We start from the raw sequence: 11,370 nt of genomic DNA, 5'->3' as shown, positions 1-11,370 counted from the left end.
ACGAATGGAGATTGGTCAGTGGTATCGCGAGATGAGGCGCCTTCAACAACTAGCTTTTTCACAAGGATCCCACACTGTAACTCGATTCCCACGCCTTATTGAGCAATAAAACTAACTACACCTCCCTACTCTGAAAAGATAGTTTTTCATTCCCAGGCTGTACTTTCTATGAATTGTAACCCAACAACAACAATATTTTGGAACATGATTTTATTATATAAACCAACTGTCAAAAGACAAATATCAAAAACAAAGTATAAAATTCTGCCAAAATGAATTCTATCAATGACAACAGTACTAGATGCAAACCTATTGCAAAATCCCTCAGCATTTGGACATCCAAATACAGGATATTTTTTAATATAATAATTTGATATCATATATTACTGTCACTCTTTGATGTAGGTATATTGACTCAGGTTTATGGTGTGATGACATCAAGTACGGTTTTTAAAAGTCATATATAGCCATGCCTGTGCAACATTCACCAATATCATACAAATCAAATATGTTTAAATTCAGAATTACCATTATGTTAAAAGATAGGCCACTCAAAATTTGGACACTTCTGTTTTGATAAAAGAGTCGATTGCGTGACTTCTTTTTTGATGAGGCGTTATCAAAAATTCCCACGCAAGCATCAGTATCACCCAGAATGCAAAACAAGCAACCACGAGTAGGTTTCAGTGGTCATGTCACATGTCTTCCATCACTTCCTCTTGGCACTTGGTAACATCATATATCCCTTGAAATGAACAAGGTCTTATTGAGGAAGCAGGTTCAGAGGAGAGCAGAACACTGCAAATATAGAAAACAGTGGGCCTTAAGGCTTAATAAACAGAAATATTAGTAATTGATTATCAGAATTACACAGAAGAATGAAACATTTATTGCTTTCAAATTTTAAAACCTCTACCGCTACACGTACTGCATCCACATAGCACCATACATTCTTGAGCTCTTAAGTGTATATCATCGACCCCTCATGTCACCCTGGAGGAGTATGTCTGACAAAGACCCGCAACAGCGCTCAGAGTAATGGATGGTGCTTAAGATGGCAGCAGGGATCCCTCAAAGGGGAAGTCTATAAGAGCTTGTTAAACCAAAACCTGCTGCTGCAGCCTGAGATGAAGAAAAAATAACTATAACATGGTTTAAGAGCAGACTAAGCATAATAGTTGGTATTTATCATGATATTCTTGTGCCACTTCTTCCTGAGTAAGTTAAGATATTTGACAGGGGTCAGCTATATCTATCTTCATTCATTGCTCATGGTCTGATAGTAATGAGCCCATATCCAATGAGAACGTGTTGCTGCTAAGACAGATGGAGCCATATGAATAATACATTTTTTTCCTGCTATCCCAGGTGATAAATCCAGCAATTCTGATGTAAACACTGTCCTCCACCATTGTTGGCTGAGGGTTCGATCATTCCACTTCTAGATTTTCCAGAAAATCTTTTTCCTGTAGAGCACATAGGAAATGAGGACCCAGCAGGAAGTAGCCACCAAGTTCTGGGTGAGGTGCTCAGCATGGGATTGCATGTTGACCATGCGCCAACGGAAGGGGAAGTACTCCTCCAAGACTTCATGGCCCACGTACACGAGGATGGAGTTCATACCTGATTGCACGGGCACAAGTGAGATCAACGCAAAAGGTCATAATGACAATATAAACACACAGATCACAATAATCACACAAACAATATCAGGCTTGAAGTTTGAAGATGGTACTACAACAACATAATTATGACATGCATTATTACATTTTTGATGCACGGATAATAATAATAAAATAATAATTTTGCTTTAATTCTAAAATATGTCATGTTGCTTAGGGTTAGAAAACCAGATTTTGTTTGATTGAAGGAACGCAAATTTCTTGGGAAATATGCCTATCCGTATTTGGTGACTTTTGACAGCTAAGCTAACACTTTCCATCTGCTACCTACGCATGACTGTGATGAGCTAATTAGCAGTCAGGCGGACTCTGTGGGTCTAAGCTCAGACAGAGACAGAAGTTAATCTATATTCCTGACTGGCTCTGGAGAGGAAAGCAAATAACTGAGTCTATCAAAAATTGGCATGTTCCTTTACATCAGAGGAACCTTCAACTAAATTCCTCAACGGCAGCAGCTAACAGTTCACAACATTGACTTGCTAAGGTGATCAAGTGGTTAGAGCGTATTTCATGTATGCAGCTGACCCCGGTTGGAATCCCAGGCGGAGGTCCTTTGCTGCGTGTCACCCCCCGCCCCCCCTTTCCAGTCTGTCTACTGTCAAATGAAGGCATCTATGCCAACAAAAATTAAAACATTTCACGACATTTCCTCCACCGCGTTTGTTCCTGAAACACGTGGTGACACTTGAAAGGAGAACAATATTACAAGTCTGTTCCTCCTGTTTTGAATTTTGGAATCATTTCCCATTTATCCTTGCCAGGTGTAAATGACATCAGTAAAATGTGTGATTTGGTCTTGAACAAATCAAAAGTACAGGAACAGTGAATCAAACACTGGTCCAAGCACTGTGTTTGTTCAGGAAGCAAAGATGACAGAGTTACAGATTGTGGCACAGCTCGTCTGACCTGCTCTCCACGTTACTGGTATGAACGCAGACACAGTGGAACAATGTAGAAGCCATTTAAGAACACCAACTGTTGTTGCTGTTGCCTGAATGTTGGCAGATGTGTTTTCTTGTTGGAAGCCAGATGACCATTGACTAGCGGAGAGAGTTTTAGCAGGCAGCTGCTGACCCAATTTCCTGGTACTGACGGTGCTTAATCTTTTAATGGGATGAAGTACCAGACCATACTGGCTGACCTCCCCCTTGATATTGATGACAAATCAAAAATTAGACATAAAGCCTTTTTTTTTTTTTTTTTTTTAGTTTTTGTTTACCTTAAACACAGCTGAAACTCGGGTTGCAACTTACTTATACATATTGTCGAGTGATCCAAATAGAAATACTACGAGTACAAAGCTTTTATGTTCATATTAAACTCAACTCATTTCAGAAATGGGATGAACTGAAGTAAAGACAACAGTGGGTTGTGTCCTATCAAGGTCATTAACAGCATTAGCCCACTAAGTTGGCGTTCTGCATCTACACTGATGCTCACCAGGGTAGTAGAAAGGTGCTCCGGACCACCACGTCTTCACATCTACTGTGTAGTAGACCAGCACTAACAGCACGAAAGCAAAACACGCCAGTGTTGTCACATACGACAGAGACCTAGAAGTCAAATCAACAGAGATGTGCAGAATTGTTAAGATGCTCTGTATGATATCGCTGCAGGTTTGAGACACTTTCATGAACACAAAGACTTGTGCTGTAAGGCCCATCCTTTGCCTAGAGCTACGCAAGTTAAAAAAAAATTAAATCAAACCAGTTAAACTTTAAGACAACTTGTTATGTCGAAACAGTTTTCAGGCAAAGGCAAGAAGCTGTCCTTGAGTATAAAGTAAATCCGGAAACTTTTAGACTGTTGTGAGAATTATACATTACAGTGCTGCTGGTTAGGGATCTGCTCGCTACCTGCTGTATATATAAGAGCACAAAGAAGTGGCCTGCAACAAGCTGTAAATTTGATTTAGGAACACCAAGGTATAGAGTAGTCACCAAAGTACCTCACATGCAATAAAGCAACTAATCATAACTGTTATAAGACAACAACAAAAAGAGCAGGGAGTGAAAATATAAAGCTCACCATAGGTTCTTGTTGACAGGAATGAATCCCTGGTCTGTGGAACACTTGGTGAGAGCAGCTGATATGACTCCCTGTGTGTTACAGGAGACTTCATTATTCAACTAGAAAGACCAAGTCGCCCGTTTCTTCATTTAGCAATGCAATGACTCAGAAGGGACTATATAGGTATATAAATATATATAACTATTAAGACAGTAACAAAGCAGACGTTGAGTTCATGTGCTTACCAGTAAGAGACCCCATATGAGGAACCTTGACATAATACTTGTGTGGAGATCTCTGTAGTGTAAGATGATCTTTCCTGCCTTGGAAAATTGAATAAACAACAATTTACTGATTCTTTCTAATGAGCAACATACTAAATCATTTTGAGACAAAAATACTCATGGCAAACCTGTAATCCCAGAAAAGCCATGAGGATAGAGTTGATGCTACCAAGTACACCCTCCGGATCATACGGCACGTGAGTCAAATAAATGACCTGAATTTGAATAGAAATTGTTTTTTTTAGTGAATACACAAAGTGACAGCAACTTGCTCTGAAGTTTCATGTCCCTAATTGTCCACTGTTGCTATGATCTGGTTGCTGTTGTTTTTTCCGCTCACTCACCCGTGATGAGGGAGTCTGGTATATGTGGTTTTCTCCAAGCAGCCAGCGGTCGATAAACCCAGCAGCTCCACCGGTGCAGTTAGCATATAAGCCCATGTCCCCGATCCCACCTGCACCCAGGTAGCCACTGTTGGGAAGGAGAGCATGAGGCTAGCATTATCATTTTGAGATAGAAAAAATATAATAGAAAGGATTCATACATATACTCCCACAGTATACTGTATGTTCCAGTGATAGAACGTTTTAAGTTTTTAAGTCATCAAAAATGACACTATCTATGTCACATGACACATGTAGACACTAATCAAATCTTACAGGGGACAAAAAACAAAAACAAAACTTGCGTTCTGAGCATTTAGCATAATCAGACTAGCTTGACTCACGCTGGGCAGTCTGGTACGGGAAGTGCAAAAGTGAGGCAGAGCCAGACGACCTCTAAGAGTAGCACACCCAGCCAGGCTGGCCAGTAGAGCAAGATATCAAGGCAGGGAGACCACCACACATCCTAGGAGACACACACATTTCCGTCTCAGACCCTTTAACTGCTCTTCCAAACACATTTTCATACATAGACTGAAAATGTGACATCATAGTGCAAGAATTTATCAGTGGCAGTTGCTGATTTAAGTCACTTAAACATATAGACAGTAAGATTAAAAAAATGGAGCCGACCGCTGTCAGGATGTCAAGGTGACCCCTGGCCACCAACAGATCCAGACAGGCTACAACCAGATATGACCAGGCTAGTCGCTGCAACACACCCGGGATCCGCAGGTTATCCCAGGACACTGAGTATGAGACCAAACAGAGAAAGGAACAGATGAGTGGATAAAGACGGGAACCCCACAAGGGTATTTCTCTGTTTATACATTTACATCCACAGAAATTGGACCAGAAATTAACCTGAGAAGTGATCACGAGCAGCTAAAAAAACAAAAACAAACCTGTTTATACTCACATGGTCCCTGGCAGTAGTTTGGATTGATGATGAAGACACCAATGATGAAGAGCTGCAGGCTCCTCCACACAACTTTCTTCAGTAGTGAGCAGCGGGTCGCGCCCACACGCAGCTGGGAGTTGATGGAGAGAGCGATCGATGTCCCCATTATGAACACAAACCTGGAGTGAGAGGAACGTAAGACATGATTCGGTCACAGTTAAGGAGCAAATATTACATGTGACGTGATCAACAAAAAACATTGACTGAAAAGCGGATGTTCTTAAGATCAAAGATGAATAAAAGACACTAACAATTACAAAAAAAAATGTAAATATACTATAGGAGTATTACAAAATCTTATGCGAATTATATATATAAATAATATGTGGAATAACTTAGTAAGAAAACAAAACAAAACCAGGTAACAAATGTAAAATGGGTTTAATGTGCGTTCTTGTTCGGCTCTTAGTCAACACTCCTGCGGCAGGTTTTCGGATTAGTTTTATCTAGTATGTTGTCATCTACAGACCAGAAAGGAGAGCCGTCCAGTTATCTAACCTGCTAGTTATACAAGCATTGGTCTCTCTGTGTTGCCTAGAAAGAGTAAACACCTATTAGTTATTGAAGAGAATGTCAGTCAGACTTACCAAGGGAAGACCAGATCTGCAACAGTGAGGCCTGTAATGAGAGTTACCACCAATGAGGATTACAAAGATCTGTTAATATTAGACACAGTTCAACACAACATAAAAGCAGGGACTCACCATTCCAGCTCTCGTGTCTGAAAAACCAGTACCGTCCCCCTCCATAGTTGACAAACACCATAATGACTAAGGCGATGCTGTCAGGGAGTGGAAAGGACAAGATGGGTGACGAGAAAGACACTGAGCACTCATACCAGCAGATAGTACCGCTAATGTTTTCAAATATCGACGAAATACCTGGAAATGATTCATTACGTTTAGTTTGTTCTCACAGAAAAGTGACAGGTGCTGAGTAAGCTAGCAAGATGTCACACTGCAGCAGTCAGAATCACAGCCAGTACATCGGGCCTGAGCTACGAGTGTGTTTGTTTGTGTGTGTGTGTATGTGTGTGTGTGTGTGTGGGGGGGGGGGGGGGGGGTGGTACCCTCTGAATGTGTCCAGAGATCGCAGCCTCTTGCTAGGGCTAGGTGGAGGTGGGAGGATGTTATCAGTCACTGGTGCCACGATCCTGCTGGGGGTGCCCAGTTCCTGGAGGATGAAAGTTAGGTTAGATAATAACACTGTTCTATACACTCACGCTTGAGTAACACAGACATCAACAACATAATTCACAACAGGATTTGACTCGTATGAGTTTTTTTTTTTTTTTAAACCTTCATGAACACAAGCAGACATTTTGGATTTGAAACAGTGGAAATCCTGCTTTCAAATCGCTTGTTAAGCTTTACTAATTCTTGAAGCACGACAGCGCGTGAGAGCAAATTGATGCGTTTTGCCTAACAATTAGAAATGGAATGCATTATAAAAAATACAGCTGATTTGAGTAAAAAGCAGGCTTTCAAGATGTTATAGGATACTTAAAAAAATACAAATAGCTACAGGACATCTGTCGTCTAAAAGATGCAAACACAACTGGCCTGGCCAATCAAAAATACAGCAACATTTGTAGCTCATTTTGCTGCAGTTAGTTTACCATCTTGGCTGATGGAAGAATGTCCTCTGAAGGAATACTCACAGAATTGATGAGCCTCTCCGTCTCCATTGTGCCACCGATTCGAAAGAGAACACTCCTCACGACACCGAGCCTGGGCAAGAGGAGAACAGTTAAAGGTGATTCTTTAACGTTGCAGCATCATAATGGCGGACACACCCATTTTTACAGCAGCGCTGCAGAATCTCTGCGTAAAAGTGTCTATTAATGTATATCACACATATATTTGGCTTTCTTAACGCATTAACACGACACAGTGGATTCTCTAATCAGCACCAAAACTGTCCCAACTTTATTTAAAATCGACAAAAGTGTTGGGGAAAAAAAAAAAAACAGAACTGGAGATCTTACCCTGAAATTGCTCTCCCAATGGCAGCCAACACGGCCAGTCCAGCAAAAGTAAGGGCAGCTATTAAGATTGCTGTGGAGAGAGACGGGGACATGAGTCAGATACTTGATATAGGTTCATGTCACCCAAGCTTGGGAATATGTTTGTATGTGAGATACTCACGAATGTAGCTGTTAACAGGGTCTGCATCAGTCACTATCACACAGCTGACGTCTGAAGAGTTGTTTTTCACCCACAGGGAGTAATTCCCCTGCTCCCCAAAATGGAATGGAACTCTAGGGATTACACACACAGTAAATCAAGACTGATAAAGATGTATGCAGTATATTCCAATGATCGATAAGTGAAAATACTGGGAGTATGCATATTTATGCACATTATGTGTTCTGAACTCAACTCTGACACCGCCTGAATTGTTCATATAGAACAGTACAATGTACGGAAATAAAATCTAGATGTTTTTATTCAATCCTTCAGCTGACAGCTTCCATCGTGGGTCTCAAGTGTGAACATCTCTACGTGTGGTTTAACTTACGTGCAGAGCTCCAGGGTGACGGCAGTGCTGTTGAGCTGTAGTGTGATTTCATGCTGTGTGCTCACAATGAACTCCTCTGAACTTGGCTGGCCTGCACTTGGTCTAGAGGGCACTACCCCTAGTTGCTGGTACAAACACTAATGCACAGAAAAACAAAGATCAGAACAAAAGCAGATATCCACAGTGGTGGATGGTATTCAGATGTGTGCGTGTCCCTACCTGATAGCAGTGTTCTGACACCCAGGACACCACCACCTCAATGTCCATCTCATTGTTGACTGTCAGAAATGCTTCATCCATTTTAAGGACTAGGTGCTCATGGTGAGGGACGCCGGCTGTAACGAGGAACACATACATACATTACATGGGTTAAATCCAGTTGTTGTCCAGAGAAATGATGCAGAAAAGATGCAGCATCTAGTTCCATTGTTCCCATAGCTGACCACACCCAACTGTAACGTCTTTTATTATTGGATTGACGTTATTTTCATGACTGGAGTAATTATCATCACATGAACCTTAGTTAACTCAACCCGTGCTAAGGATTCACTATGGCTATAACTGTAACTTACCTCAAACCTCTCTGGTAGCACAATACACTTAATCCATAAAAATCGGTAGATAAATCACATATATAAGCAAAGTAAAACAATAGATGACCAGCTAATGTTGCTGTCTTGAAAGGGAAAGCATGTGAGAAGGCTGAAGCTACGAACGGCCACAAAACCCCGTGGTCACATGCTAGATTAATCCTTGTATTACCCCAAGGAGGGAAGTTCAAATGTCTGGAGCTTATTCCTGACACGACGGTCTTTCAGCTAGTGCGAGTCTGAAGTTAGCATTATGCTAGTATATTGTTGTCTTGCGTTAAATTTCAAATACTCAACTGGCGTTGATTTTATCTATCGTCAGAATGGCAGCACTCAAGTGAGTGAGGAAAGGACTGTAGCATTTAGCTTGTTAGCTAACCCTTCCACTGAGGATGTTCCCTCTTCTGAAGTCATGAATAACTTACTTACACGCAGACATTTCAGCTGTCAGTGGTGGCACGCAAACGGCTATGAGCAAAGCAACAGTCGCAAGAAAAAACATTTCGTAATTCCTGAGTAGTGTCATTTCGTTCAGATTTGCCCGATTCGCCCCCGCCGCCTCCCCAACTGAAGATGTGTCTGTTGTGATTTTGTTTAGGATTCCTACTTTCCATTGCGGACACTTCCTATCCTTCCTCATTTTGACTTATAGGAAGCGAGAAGGGTCAAAGTACATTTTCAGCGCTACTCGTTCGTTTTCCTTAGCAGGTTATCAACCGACACTGACACCCACTTTCCATGGATGCCCACTTGTTTGGTAAATAACTATTGAGGCTACAGTAGAAAAATATTGGCCAGTTTAAGTGCTGGATATGTTCTTGTCAATATTGTACCCTCTCCATTAGCATGTTGTCATTTTACTGAGGACACTCACTTTAACCTCATTTTGAAGTAAATCCTTTCTGCAGGTCTACCATACTGTTTCCATGGAAACGTCGTTTCGATTGTCGGGATTTGACTGCAGATAAGAGGGCCGATTAAAGCAGCGTCAAACCCGAGTGACGCATGCGCAAACACCTTCATGGCAAGGATTACAAATAGATTATCGAGAGGTTAAACGGCGTCGTTCCACCGCCTGGATTTAATCACAATGGCGGATAAACAGAACGCCCAGAAAAGGTAATGTTACTTTTATGCCCGCAAATGACGTTTAACATTTGAGTTATGCATTAAACATAAACAAATTCTTTATTATATAGCCTCAATGAAGTAACGCCATTACTCAAACGATTAATGTCAAGTAAAGTGACTAGTTAGCAATGTTAACTAGGCATTGCTAGCTTGGCCGTTTTCTTTAATGTTCTTTACTTTTTTAGTGTCAAAATAGCTGCTGGAGCCGTAGTGTGCGTTGAAAGTGAGATCAAAGGTGATGTTACCATAGGTAAGACGTTTCTCTTCGGGTCTCTTGTAAGATTTTCACTACTGTTGAGCATGTCTAGCGTTAGTATGATACTTCATTGATTTTACACACGTTATTTCTTCTAGTTTCTCAAATTTTACTTGTCTCCAATGTTCGTTCAGGTCCCAGGACGGTGGTCCATCCAAAAGCTCGAATCATTGCAGAAGCAGGACCCATCGTTATTGGGGAAGGCAATTTGATCGAGGAGCAAGCTGTCATCATTAACAGGTGATGACGGAGTCGCTGTTCCCCCATGTAAAACATGTAGCCGGTTATTTAATTCACCTTTCTGTATGGACTGCCTCCGTAAAGGATTTATTTTCATTTAACAGTTACCCAGAGAATATTACACCAGAAATTGAAGTGGAACCAAAGACTATGACCATTGGAATCAACAATGTATTTGAGGTTGGATGTTGTATCCTTTTGATGAGCTACACTCAACTGTCATTTTATGAAGCAATGTTATGATTGAGACTGTCAAATTGGATTTTGCCTTAACTGATGTTCCAGTGTCCCAAGCCCTGAAGATAGGGGACAACAACGTAATAGAATCAAAAGGTAGCTTGTTTAACTTTCCTCAACTATCGCTGTGCAGCTTTGTGATCCTCTCCAACAGTAGAAATGGTGCCCTTTAGACGAGTGGAGTCATTAATTATTAAATGTTTCATTATCTAGCTGATGTAGGTAGAAATGTGATCCTCACCAGTGGCTGCATCATCGGGGCCTTCTGTCAGGTCAACACCTGTGAGGTCATACCTGAGAACACGGTCATCTATGGCTCTGGATGTATGAGGAGGGTTCAGACTGAGAGACCGCAGGTATGTTGAAACTCACGGAGGACACTTTCACACAAAGTTCCTTAAGAAAACTGTAGGTAGCAGTGAATGGCACAGTCCCCATGTGTAACAAAGTAAGCCACTCATAGTATATTTATTCAGCCCTTTTTACTTCTGTGTTTCTTGATCTATGTTGGAGTCTTTTGTTTTGGTCTGAACTACTGGTGCTCTGTCGACTTCTATTGCAGAATAAATAGCATCAGTTACTAAGTGCACTGAAACTCATACTCAGGCTTTGCGGTTTTGTGTGTCCTTGGGTCAACATCTTCAAGAAACACAATCTCCTGGAGTATTTGAGACAAACTGATGGCGTGTAACAACGCATGTCTTTTTAAATGAAAGTGTTATTGTCTGACTTGTCTTTCCAGCCTCAGACTCTTCAGCTGGACTTCCTAATGAAGATTTTACCAAACTACCACCATTTGAAGAAAACTATTAAAGCAGGTCACACTGCTAGCTAAAATTAAACTCTGTACGCTGTTATATTGTAAAAGGTGACCAGATTTAAATAAGACAGTACAGAAAAGCATGAATGTATATATGTACCTAGCTTCATCAGTACTTTTTTTTTGTCACTGATGTTTTCTATTACCCACAACAGCTGATTAAGCATTTCATCTTTATCTTGCTGTGCTGGTGTTTGATTTAATAAAATAACCTTAAATGCGAAACAGAGTACTCTTTCATGATTAGCTGTTGCTG

The 11,370-nt window shown here is 41.0% G+C and overlaps 2 protein-coding genes across 6 annotated transcripts; one reads left to right on the top strand and one right to left on the bottom strand.

Annotated features, from left to right (window-relative positions):
- Nucleotides 1-200: 200 nt before the first annotated feature.
- hgsnat (heparan-alpha-glucosaminide N-acetyltransferase) lies at nucleotides 201-9,446 on the bottom strand. 5 transcript variants are annotated; one of them, XM_086211391.1, is made up of 18 exons: nucleotides 8,860-9,140; nucleotides 8,060-8,175; nucleotides 7,841-7,977; nucleotides 7,468-7,580; nucleotides 7,308-7,377; nucleotides 6,981-7,050; nucleotides 6,390-6,493; nucleotides 6,025-6,101; nucleotides 5,908-5,938; nucleotides 5,279-5,439; nucleotides 4,993-5,108; nucleotides 4,704-4,825; nucleotides 4,321-4,447; nucleotides 4,105-4,191; nucleotides 3,938-4,015; nucleotides 3,711-3,781; nucleotides 3,123-3,235; nucleotides 201-1,623 (listed from the first exon to the last, which is right to left on the bottom strand). In XM_086211391.1, the coding sequence occupies exons 1-18, from the start codon at nucleotides 9,068-9,070 to the stop codon at nucleotides 1,442-1,444; spliced, it is 1,986 nt and encodes a 661-aa protein (XP_086067517.1). In that variant the 5' UTR covers nucleotides 9,071-9,140; the 3' UTR covers nucleotides 201-1,441. The 5 variants fall into 5 exon arrangements, with proteins under 5 accessions (XP_086067517.1, XP_086067518.1, XP_086067521.1 ...); XM_086211392.1 differs by having other exon boundaries at nucleotides 9,038-9,085; XM_086211395.1 differs by having other exon boundaries at nucleotides 8,856-8,979.
- LOC147257459 (dynactin subunit 6-like) lies at nucleotides 9,030-11,339 on the top strand. The gene is made up of 8 exons (XM_086211397.1): nucleotides 9,030-9,187; nucleotides 9,339-9,549; nucleotides 9,747-9,811; nucleotides 9,952-10,057; nucleotides 10,162-10,247; nucleotides 10,343-10,390; nucleotides 10,508-10,650; nucleotides 11,037-11,339. Exons 2-8 carry the CDS (start codon nucleotides 9,521-9,523, stop codon nucleotides 11,127-11,129), a joined length of 570 nt encoding a protein of 189 aa, XP_086067523.1. The 5' UTR covers nucleotides 9,030-9,187; nucleotides 9,339-9,520; the 3' UTR covers nucleotides 11,130-11,339.
- The last annotated feature ends 31 nt before the right edge of the window (nucleotides 11,340-11,370 follow it).

Source organism: Aulostomus chinensis, chromosome 8 (genome assembly GCF_037954235.1).
Source record: "Aulostomus chinensis isolate RoL2024-O1b breed Wild chromosome 8, RoL_Achi_v1.0, whole genome shotgun sequence".
In the NCBI taxonomy this organism is placed as follows: Eukaryota; Metazoa; Chordata; class Actinopteri; order Syngnathiformes; family Aulostomidae; genus Aulostomus; species Aulostomus chinensis.
This window is presented reverse-complemented; position numbering and strand designations above follow the sequence as displayed.